The 12367-nt window shown below is 38.9% G+C and overlaps 1 protein-coding gene across 2 annotated transcripts in view; it reads left to right on the top strand.

The window, feature by feature from the left end:
- The window catches only part of PLPP1 (phospholipid phosphatase 1), a 119805-nt gene that overhangs the window by 70184 nt on the left and 37254 nt on the right, over nucleotides 1-12367 (top strand). For both annotated transcript variants that reach the window (XM_036760863.1, XM_036760853.1), the window contains exon 3: nucleotides 3028-3308. In XM_036760863.1, the coding sequence (XP_036616758.1) occupies nucleotides 3028-3308 (281 nt within the window). The remainder of the gene's footprint in view (nucleotides 1-3027; nucleotides 3309-12367) is intronic.

Here is a 12367-nt window from a genome sequence, read left to right as displayed (position 1 = left end):
CGATCGGATTGGTGGCTTTAGGAAAGCAGAGAAGATTTGGAACATGTTTTAATTTGCTTGTTCAACTGTAATTTTTGAGCACCTATGCACATAAGGTTCCGAGGGAGATACACGGGTGAATAAGACAATCTCTGAACTCAAGGAGCATACAACCAAGAGGCTGTTAGGTGGCGCAGTGGATACTTTAACCATGAGTTAAAGACCTGAGTTTTGATTCTGTCTTTGGCACTTAGTAGCTACTTGACATTGGTTGAGTCATTTAAACTCTCTCGGCATCAGCTTCCTCATGTGTAAAATGAGAAGGTTGGATCAGTGACCACTAAGGTCTGTTTGCAGTTCTAAATATGCAAGCTTAGATTCATGAAAATAACTGATCCAAACTGGAGGGAGATGAATCTTAAAGCAGAGGTGCAAATGAAATCCCTGTGAGATTTTAGAGTGGACAGAAAAACATTCCTACTCTAGGGGAAGCTCTTGTCAAATAGGTGTCATTGACTAACATGGAAATGTTTTGCATGACTGCACATGTATAACCTGTATCAAATTGCTTGCCTTCTCAGTGAGGAGGAGAGTGGAGGGACAGAGGGAGAGAATTTGGAACTCAGATTTTAAAAAATGAATGTTAAAAATTGTTTTTAATTGTAATGTGGGCAAAAATAAAATATTAAATTAAAAAAATAAAAATGAATGTTAAAAATTATCTTTACATGTAACTGGAAAAAATAAAATACTATTAAAAATAGCTGTCATTTGGGGCTGATCTGTGAAGGATGTGTAGCATTTCAAAATGTGGAGGTAATAGTAAAGGGAGTATTCCATGAAAATGATGAGAGCAATAAAAAAAAAATTCTTAAGCAATGTTTAAGTCCCAGAAAGAATCAGAAAATAGGAAGGGAAAAGCAAATTGTGGGCTAGCACTTTACTGGACCAGGTTCCAGCTATGGACCTGAGGGAGAATGTGGAATGTAAGGTTTTGGTGAGGATGACTGGTCATGGCTGGGGTAGAGCCTGGACTGAATCTGGTGGGTGGTAAGCTGGCACAGGAGTGGGGTTGGGACCCAGTGGCAGTTAGATGTTGCAGTGAGATTTGGTAAGTGGGGGACAGGACAGAGATTAGGGTGGATAGGAGAGGTATGGGGGTAAGCAGGTATGACCTGAAGAGGCATCAGTCACAATGGTGGCTTTTGCTAATGGATGGATCTCAATGAGTCATCCTAAATATTGGCCAACTTAGTGGCTGGGGACTGTTAAGTGTGCCTCAGAATATATCTACTTTGAGTACCAGTGAATGAGGAAAGGAGGCAACCAAGGTGTGGCTTAAAGGGCAGTTGTTAAGTAGAACCTTCCACAAGGGGAAAACACTTGGGGTTGTTAGAGAATCAAGTAATCTTCCCTTCAGGTGAGCCCCACCTTCCCAGAGACCTTGGGGCTCACTCCATGCCTATCCCCCCAACCCCGATTTATTGAGTCTCTTCCCTTTTCATTGTAGGGCGCTACATTTGAGGGGCATATGCAAGGATTAAGATCCCATTCCCCTGGAGTCTCTAATTCCAGAATCTCAGATATCATTGTTACCTCTAAATTCCATCATGTAGGTAGCCCCACTCTATACAGATGGAATTTGAACTACAGTGTAATTTGTTTTCTAAAATCATGTGTGCATTTAAAGATATGGAAACTAATAAATGACTTGCCATTTGAAATTGCACTTTGGCCTATTCCATTCCCTTTCACTAATTAAAACCACATGATAAAAGTCAAAACACGACAAATTATTGGTTCTCCATTGATTCTCTGAATATATCTTTGTCTTTCTATTTCTTGTAGCCAGAGAATGGTTTATTTTTTAGTAAATACTTTTTTTATAGCCATTTGTTATTCTGTTTCCAAGCATATTGGCCTGAATAAAACATTTTGGAAAGCTTTCTTTTGTGACTTCAAGATCATTAAAACACTAGGATTTAATGCTGATAGGGATCTCAAAGATCTTATATTCCAAATTCCTCATTTTACAGATGAGGGACATGAGTACCAGAGAGTTTTGTTTCTTGATCACACAAACTAGTAAGTAGCAGAACTAGGATTTTTGAACCAAGATACTTCAGTCTTTCCAGTAAAGATGCTCTTGGTTCAGGTGCCTTACTTATCATTAATATTGTTATCCTCATATACAAATAGCAAACATCTGGGAAAACTCACACAATTGTTAGATTTATGGGAAGATTTGACTTAATTTCTGCCAAAAGTGCAAAAAAAAAAAGATGAGGAAAGATGTATTTGAAATGTCTGTTTTTTGAGGAGGGGGAAGAAAAAACCAAGCAGGTTTTTAGTGACTGTTTTATTAAGACTTCCTAAAGGAAGTCTGGCTTAAAGATCTCCTGGAAAGATGGAATGGAGAGGCCCCATCAGCTAAATAAATGCTCTTTGTACCTTTGGCAATAGTATTCAGTCCCTGTTCCTTTACTTCAGATGCTGACCTCCTCAAATTACCACCCTTTTGGCAAAGCAGACATTTCTTTTTCATAGAAAGGTCAAGGGTAAATGAAAATGTGACTTAGAATAAAATATACATCACATAGAGGGTATTCCAGTTGAGTCTTTAATGGCTAGTATGGGAAAGTTCGCACTCTTTGAAAAATGAAGGCTTCCATTTAAAGGACACCAATGTAATCGACCTTTTAAAGCTGTGAAAATAGAGGTCAAAGAAAAACAAGGCCACAAGTATTAAGTACTTTTTCTTTGTGCCAGGCACTGTGTTAAATACTGGGCACCAGCAAAAAGAAAGGGTTTGAATCATCTCAACCGTAATTGGGTTTGAATTGTCTCAACCATAATTACTTAACCAGCATCCAACAGAAATGAAAATGATTTTTGGGATCTTTTTTATTAGGATTTCATTGGTAGAAACATATAGTTTGTGCTTTTGAACACTACTTTGTCATGATTTTATCACAATTTTCACTCTATTAATTTTTTTAGTTACTGAATTTTGTTTTTTAACATTCATCTCTTGTCTCTCTCTTTCAGATGATTCTTGGAGAAGCCCTGTCTGTTTACTATAATCTCTTGCATTCAAATTCCTTTGTCAGGAATAACTACATAGCCACTATTTACAAAGCCGTTGGGACATTTATGTTTGGGGCGGCTGCTAGCCAGTCCCTGACAGACATTGCCAAGTACTCCATAGGCAGACTGAGACCCCACTTCTTAGCTGTCTGTGACCCCGATTGGACAAAATTCAACTGTAGTGATGGCTACATCGAAAACTTCCCATGTCGGGGAAATTCAGTAATAGTTAACCAGGGAAGGTAAGTGTGAAATATGTTGTCCTGTAGGAAAACTTGTGCTTATTATTTAATGTTCTAAGTTTTATCTATTGTGTTCGTAGTCCAGAGAGTGACGGTCTTGTGATGATGAGATATTTATTATGACATAGTCAAATTAGTGTGACCACCAGGAGGTTCTTTTTTCCAGTTTCTTCATTTTTCATTGCCTCTGTTAAGAACATTTAGGGGCAAATTTTTCTCTCTTCAACTGTTTTTCATATCTTACAACAAAGCACTAAAAATTGCATAGCATCATTAAAATTTTTTTCAGATCTGAATTCTCTCCCTTAGACATCCCCCTCTTCCCCTTGTCAAGCAAAACAAATTCCCATGTTGGCCATGCCCCTTTCCAAGAAAACAAGAAAGAAAAGAAAAGCAAGTTTTCATCTGCATTCTTTAGTCTATCACCTCTTTATCTGAAGATGTGTAACATGTTTCATCATGAGTCCTCTGCAATTACAGTTAGTCATTTTGTTGAGCAGAGTTGTTAAATCTTTCACAGTCTTTACCACCTGGTCCTGGTCACGTCACCAGTACATAAACGCCTCTCCACATTTCTCCAAAACCATCCCATCATTTCATACAGCACAATAGTATTCCACAGCATTCATAGACTATAACTTGTTTAGCCGTTCCCCACTTGATTGGCACCCCCTTGGTTTCCAATTCTTTGCTGTCACAAAAAGAGCATCTTCACAGCTTCTGGATGTTCCAGGAGAACTGAGTGGTCATTCAATCCAACCCCCTCCTCCCACCCTTCCCTTCCCCATTTAGGAATTCCTTCTACAGCATCTCTGAAGGATAGTATCCTTTTAACTTTCACACCTCAGTCTTTTTAGAATAATATTAAACAGGAAGTTGATCACTCCTTGAGGCTAGCCCTTCAAGTATTTGTAGAGTACATTCCTGGACTTTTCTTCTTAAAAGTGTAAAACCCAGGGTGGCTACGTGGCACAGTGAGTAGAGCACCGGCCCCGGAGTCAGGAGGACCTGAGTGCAAATGTGGCCTCAGACGCTTGACACACGTACTATCTGTGTGACCTTGGGCAACACTTAACCCCAATTGCCCTGCTAAAGAAACAAAAAAAAGTGTAAAACCCAGAATTGAACACAGATCTACCTGTTAGATTATTCTTATTTGGAGGCAGTGAGAAGATGACTCGGTATTATGTTGTCAGACACTGTATTTCACAAAAAGACTCAGTGGTAGAACAGCATAAGGCATTTAATATTGGCAAGGTGGTGACTTCATGTTGTTGATCATGTGTTGTTGAAATGTCAAATTTTGGACTAGTTCCAAGGAAAGAAAAAAATGATTGTGGAAACCCTGGTGGAGTGAAATACTCTCATAACCTGCTTTTCCACTTAGCATTCCTTCGTCTGAAATGTGAAGAGTCATATTCTTCAAATGAAAGTAACTTCTAAGAAATAGATTTCTTTAAAAGTGTCCTCATCTGTAGACAGACCACTGTGATACTATTTAGTAAATAGTGTCAGCTTACTACAACAGGTCTTAAAGAACACATTGTAAATAGATATGTATTGAATGACTAGAGTTTTTTTGGGGGGTGGGAAGGGAGGCAATTGGGGTTAAATGACTTGCCCAGGGTCACACAGCTAGTAAGTATCAAGTGTCTGAGGCCAGATTTGAACTCCGGTCCTCTGTACTGCAGGGCTGGCACTCTATTTGCTGTGCCACCTAGCTGCCCCTAACTATTTTAACCATAGCCCTAATCATCTCCAAGAGAAAATGCATCTGGTTAGCACATCATCTGGATAGGATTTTAGGCAACCACCAAGACTGAGGGACACTGACTCCTCATGCCAGCCTGTGTCGGGAAAGCTGAGGCCAGTCAGGTTGAATGCGAGAAGGAAGTCAGGGTGTGCTGCTTTGCCCAGCAGTAGTAAATAGTTTCTAGAGGTTGGGGCTTGGGATCTTTTTAAACCATTTAGTTGCCAAAGGTTATAGGAATTAAGAATTTTGACTATTTCATTCTTTCCAATTTCTCAGTGTTCCAGTTTACTGCCTCCCCCATACTATTTAATTAGAATTCATTTTATTTTTCAATGAATAAACATTTTTCCCCCCTCTCTCTTCTGCCCCTTTACTGAGGAGGTAGGGGGAGGGAGAAAAATCAACCCTTATAACAAACGTGCATATTCAAGCAAAACAAATCTCCACATTAACTATGTTGGAAATTGTATGTCTCATTATGCATTTGAGTCCATGACATCTTTGTCAGTAGTGTTCTTCATCATCCTTCTGGAATTGTGGTTGGTCAGGTGCATTGATCTAAGTTCTTAAGTCTTTGAAAGTTGTTTGTCTTTACAATATTGTTCTGTTTTTATATAAAGGTTCCTCACTTCACTTCATCAGTTCATGCTTCCTGGGTCTCACTGAACCTGTTTATTTTGTTCTTAAAGCATAAAATTATTCTATTATATTCACATACCTGTTCAGCCATTCTTTGCTCCTACAAAAAGAGTTTCTATAAATGTTTTCATGAGGGTGAGTCCTTGTCCTCTGTCTTTGATCTCCATGTGGCATAGGTCCAGTAGAGGGGCAGGTATCTGTTCTGGTTCATAGGATATGCAGAGCTTAGTAACATTTTGTGCATAGTCCCAAATTACTTTCTAGAATGGTTGGAGTAATTTACAATACCCCTAGTAGTTTATCAGTGTGCCTGTTTTGCTATACCCCTTTGACAATTCTTGTTTTTTTGTGTGAGGTGGAACCTCAAATTTGCTTTATTAGTGATTTGGGGAATTTCTTTATATGGTTGTTGGTAGATTGCCTTTCTTTTTTATAAAAAACCTGTTTGTCTATTTGACCATTTACCAATTGGGGAATGATTCTTACACATTTGAATCAGTTCCTTTTATATCTTGGAATATGGGATGTTTATCATAGAAACTTGCTGCAAAGATTTTTCCTTTTCTCTCACTCCCCTCCCCCAACAGTTTCTCTTTTTCATTACATAGATTTTGTTCATCCAAAAGCTTTTTAATTTTGTCTAATCAAAATTGTTTTATATTGTGATCTTTCTGTCCCTTGTATTTTCATCAACTCTTCCCCTATAAATCTGAAAAGTAATTTCTTCCTCGGTTTCCTGAAATTGCTTATGATGTAACCTTTTTATCTTATATGTCTATTTGGAGCTTATTTTGGTATATGATGTGAAGTATTGTTTTAAACCTAGTCACCACATTGCTTGTTAGTTTTCTAAATAGTTTTTGTCACTTTTTACTCTTAAGTAGCTGGGGTGTTTGGGTTTATTGAATTAGGGTCTTTTCCTTCTGTATTTAATATGCCTTATTTATTCCACTGATTGAATTTGCTCTCTTATAGTACCAAATTGTTTCAATGATTATTGCTTTATATTTTGATCTGATACCACTAGGCCCCCTTCCCACTTTTAAAAATATTTCCTTTGAGATCCTTGACTTTTTGTTTCTTCACATGAATTTTGTTATGGCAGTGAATAAGTAAATTAATTATCCTGCATGCCTAACGTTTTCTTTTGTATCTGTTTCATTTTTATCTTTTCCTTTTTTAAAAAATTATATTTTATTTTTAGTTTACAACACTCAGTTCCATAAGTTTTTGAGTTCCACATTTGCTCCCCCTTCTTCTCTTCCCCCCTTACCCCCAAGATGGCATGTAATCCCATGTAGGTTGTACATATACAGTTTAGGTGGTCTTTTTGTCTTTTTTCTTATGTTGACTCTACCTGCCCGTGATCAATATTTACAGTTACTCAGATCTTTATTTGTGTAAAGAATGTTTTGTAATTGTATTCATGGTGTGTGTGTGTGTGTGTGTGCCAGCACAGGTTTGATCTGCTTTTCTAAGGAAAGCAACTTTAAGGCATTAGCAATCTCAGTTTAATCAAACATACATATAGCACTTAGTTCACTTAGTTCAGGGGGGAAAGATCAGCCCCCCGAACTTCAGGGCAAACACAAACAGAAATTACAAGCAGAAATTATATAAACAGAGCAAAATAACACAAATCAGCAGACAGGCTTCAAGTGCTAAATCTGTCATTGGGTTTGATTAGAATTAAAAAACTGTAATGTGAGGTAAAGTCTAACTTCAGATAAACACTTATGGCTCCTGGTTGAATGGATGAGAATTGTTTACAGGTATTGCTATTTGTTAACAACAAGCGTTTATTAAACATTTACTATGTTCTGGACACAAAGTCGGGACACTGTGTCCTGGGGTCATAAAGAAAGTAAAATACAATCCCTGCCCTCAAGGAGATCATATTCTGATGTGGAAGAAAACATGCAAACAACTATGTACTAATAGGATATGCACAGGATAAAATGGTGGGAAAGCACTACCCTTACAAGAGATCAAGAAAGGTTTCTTACATAAGGAGAACTTTTAGCAGGAAGCCAGGAAGTTGAGCATTCTGATATGGGGGCCAGCTAATAAAAAGGCAGAGATGAGATGGGAGATAGTATGCACAGAGGGGAGAGACTGAGTCAGAGAGCTGAATTCATTGAGGAAGCAGAGGAACTCCCCTGGAGGTCAATCAGTAACAGCTACCAGAATTTCAATTGGGTGATAAATATGGATGACTGATCCTCAGAGTTGCAGTGATGATGTTAGAGAGTTTGAAGGTGGCAGTGAGGGACAGGGAGAATTCTCATTCTCTACCAGGATCAGGACCCTGTTGTGTGTGGGAGAAGAGTGCAAGCAGTGATGGATGGCATGGCCAGGGATGTCATGTCATGTCGTAGCTGGGATCAGAGTCTCTGAGAGGAGTGAGAAAGGGAACTGGTTCAGATGAAATAAGGTTTCTTACCTATGGTTTAGGTGTTCCAGAGAACACCAAGGAAGGGGTGTTCACCAGTATATGGTCATAGTTTGGGAAGAAGGGTGGGGGTTGAGAGGGATGAAAACAAGGGGAGTAGGCAGAAGGGAAGCAGTAATTAGGAAGAGTTTTGTACACTGATAGCCAGGGGTTCAGAATCAGTGGGATGGAGAGAGTATATCAGGCTGGAAGTTCCTTGGTCATTGAGGAATGAGTTCAGGAAGATGGGTGGCTGGAAAAATGTCCACTGAAGGGTGATTAGACTGGGGCTTACCTTTGATGTCCAGCTTTGTGGCAGGTGATAATGTGGAATCCTGTGAGGCCTGGGAACTGGAAGGTTAGGGTACCTGAGGGAGTATCAAGATTATATTGAAGTCTTGTGATAGGAGGGCAGCAGTTAGGAAGGAAGCCCAGCTGTAGCCCTAGGAGTTGAGATAGGAGACTGAAGCTAGCATGTCATGGTAGCTGTGGTCTGGGATCTCTCCATGGAATGCTGGAGAGAAGGCCCTGAAGCTTGGATTAGGGCTGACACCAGGAAGGACTCAGAGAAAACTCAGTAGGGAGGAGTTAGTGTATAGCAGGTGGGCTGGATGTCACAGCTGAGAAGGCACAGAAGTCACAGGCAGGGAGGCACTCTAGGAGGGTGTGAAGCACTGTTTCTTGGGAAATTGTAGAGACAAAGACAGAGGCTTGGACATTTATTTGGGGGTCCTGCCTACAAGACCATTGGGTGTCAAAAATTGAAAAGTATAACATATTTGTTGGACACCCTTGATGCATCCCAGGCTCATTGCAATTACATATAAAGTTTATGATTATTATAGTCTTATGGTTCCAGGACCATTTTTCCACCAGGATTATTATTAATGGTGATCCTGTATTTTGGCAAATGGAGGCCCTGTTCTTTTGAACTAGAACTCTCTCCAGATGGCAGTTTGTTTTGGATGGAGTATTTCCCTTAGAAGAGCTCTGTGTTTATTTCTTCATTCCAAAAAGTGTAAAATTGGCTTCACGATGGTATTTTTTGCTGACTTGCCAAATCCAGGTAGGAAGGAAGCAGCAAGGCCAGATGCCTTTAAGAGAAAGTAAAAAAATATAGAAACTGGATTTGGAAATGCTACATTAATGGGATCCCCCAATTTTGCTTTCAGTTGTAAGGGGAAAAATAGAATTTTTGACAAAAGACTTCACATAGTTGATTTTCGTGCTTGGAACATTTTGGAGACTTTGACATTTGTCTCTGGTAACTGTAAAACCTTATTTCTGTAGAAAATAAAAAATTGGAAGTAAAAGATGGTCTAAAGACAGTGAAAATCAAGGTGAAGCCTTGATGAATTAAAAGAGCAAATTAGGTATGGAAGCTGCCTTACCAAAATAGAACATCAAAACCTAATTCTACAAAGATAAAGTAATGGTAAGAATAGATAAGTGATCTCATGTAGTCTTAAGTGTAGGTATATTAATATAAGTTCATCAAATAATGATTTTTGATGGCAGCATTTTGTTTTCCATATTCAACAGCCATGTGCTGACTTCTGGTTAATGCAATAAACAGAGTATTTCTCCATGTCCATTACTTTTGGCAGCCCTTAGATGAAACACAGAGAGTATAGGAAAAACAAGGGAGTTTGTAATGGAAACATAAAGCTGTGAGAATCCATTTTCTCCCTTTCTTTCCCCACCCAGTCGGAAAAATACGGCACAGGCTAAACCTATTGAATCCAACTGTCTGGATGACTCAGTTCCATTCCTTTCATCGGAACAGAGCCTTTGAAAGTCATACTTCAGGGAAGAGGAGAGGGAGTTGGGAAAAGGGTGGTGTTTTTTTCAGTGTAACTTTGTGAGAGAATGTCAGAGCTAGGGAGTTAGTTATAATATATGAATGAAGAGCTGGTATTCCCAGTTCATTTGCTTTTGTTTTCCTGAGGGTATTTCATTGAGGTTGCAGAATAATGACTGAACTTCATTTTAAATTGTTGAGAAAGCCGGTGTTATTTATTTACCAGTCCTTTTATTTATTTTATTTTTTTAGGAATTTGAGCTTAACATCAGACATCACTACAGTATCATTTATAGAGGACCCTTCTTACAATAAACTTACAAGTCACACACATTGTGGTGTTCATCCAGTGCCCCTGTTAGTTCCCTAAATGGTCTTAAATTTTACTTTTCCATTTTCTAATTGAGAATAGAAAATGAGACTTAGGCTAGCTGCAGTTGTCTTATATAGGGTTTTTAAGGGATAGCCTAGGACTAGAATGCACATTTAAAGTGGCAGAACTGTCATTAGAACCCATGTTTTCAGCTTGGAAGTGTAGTTACCATGTTGCCTAGCAGTCAACTTGCACCTTGTTTTCTAGCTTTTGAAAAGGTAGAGAATCTTAGACAATCCTTAGTGTCATAGAAACACTAAAGAGGATGGTAGGAGTTGATGAGATATGTGGTTGCAGAGGGGGACAGGGTAGGGCAGAGACAGGGAGAGGAAGACAGTATATAATAACGGGCGTGACAGTCAGTGTTCTTCCATACAAGGCTTCTTCTTAACCTTCTGTCCATGAACTTTAAAAAACAAAACAAAACAAAAAACTTTGTCAATTATATTTCAGACATATTGGTTTCCTTTGTAGTCTTATGTCCCTGAGAAGGGGTCTATAGGCTTCATTTCACTGCCAAAGGGCTTCACTACACAAGAAAGGTTAAGAATCCTTTCTCTGATGGGTCTCCCTCAGGACATAGTCATTTTCTGACAGTTTTTTCTACAATAATATGTCTGTTACCAGTTGGGACAGTATTGGCAAATACTCAGAGGGTGATGCGAATAAATGAAATGGAATTAATCTAAGGCATCATCAAAAAGGTGAGGGTGGTACATGATGAATGCTTAATAAATGCTTGTTGATTGGTTAAATTCCTAGGCACTGGGGATGCAAATACAAAGAATTAAGTAGTCCTGACTCCCCCCAAATCCCAAAACTCCATCTTCAGGAAATATAAAACAATATAAAACAAGTGGTTTTTCTTTTCAAAAGGCAAAGGAAGGGTTTCCTTGCTATTGAGGCCAAGGAACCTTGCCCACAGAGTCACCTTTGGTGTTCAGTTCCTAGTTAGCCTGCCTCTATGTGGCCTTGTCACAGAAACTGCAGTTCAGGACCAGAGAGGGCCATCCTTTTTCCTTTACAGTTAGATGGAAATGACAGGTGACTTCAAATTCAGCCAAACATAGACCAAGGTTTTGAGTCTGCTATTTACTCCTCCTCATATTATCCGTTAATTAGTACCATCTGTTTCAGTGAAGTATGTCTCTTTCAAGTTCTGAGAGATGGACTTCATTTTTGTACCTAATATTTAAAGGGTAAATGCTGCTCTGGATCTCCTTGTATAAAAATAAAGGATTTTTCAGCAGCAAAATATTATTATGGATCCTTTTAGCTTTTATAAGACCCAGAGTAAGAGAGTCACATGAAGAGGACAAGGCTTGCTTTTAGTCTTGTTGTGTGAGTGCTACAAGTGTGAATGTTAAAAGAAAGTTGTGTAGATGCATGCACAGTATTGTTTCAGTCCTGTAAAGCCCAAGAAATGGAGCATGAGTCATGCGTTCCCTTTATTTGCTTATTTTGATAACTTGTACCTTTTTACTCTAGACTTGTCCTCACCTAGTTTGTAGACTAGTTAGTAAGACATGCATGTATAAGGGGATTGAAAATGGAGAAAATTTTGTTCTCATGTATGGTTTTTTTTATAACTTGTTTTTAGTGATAATAAACATTCATTTAAATAAAACCTTGCCAACCCCATTGATGGATGACTCAGTGGATGACTCTTTTGCAAAGTCATTGATTGAACCCAGTCAATCTCAAGAAACATTTGTTAGCCGCTTATGACATGCCAGCTCCTATGCTAAGTACCCGTGGTGCAAATATGAAAATGGGATAGGCCCTGAAGGCAGGGGGCAAACATTCTGTTTGGAAGCCTGCGTGTGTATGTGCATGTACACTTACACCAATAAGTAAATACAAATTAAATACAGAGTGATTGTAAATGTCACTTGGGCCAACCTTTGGAAATCGATCTACTCATAGCAATAGTCAATGCAAAAGAATGAAGGAATGCCACACATGCACCTGGAAGAGGGCCCAGTTCGGGGGCAGTATGAAGTTTGTGAGATGGAAAGAATGTGTGTCACCAGTCTGTCATCTACAGCTTGTCACTGGCACT

Source organism: Trichosurus vulpecula, chromosome 1 (genome assembly GCF_011100635.1).
Source record: "Trichosurus vulpecula isolate mTriVul1 chromosome 1, mTriVul1.pri, whole genome shotgun sequence".
Lineage (NCBI taxonomy): Eukaryota > Metazoa > Chordata > Mammalia > Diprotodontia > Phalangeridae > Trichosurus > Trichosurus vulpecula.
Note: the sequence above shows the minus strand (reverse complement) of the source record. Positions and strands in the feature narration are given on the sequence as shown.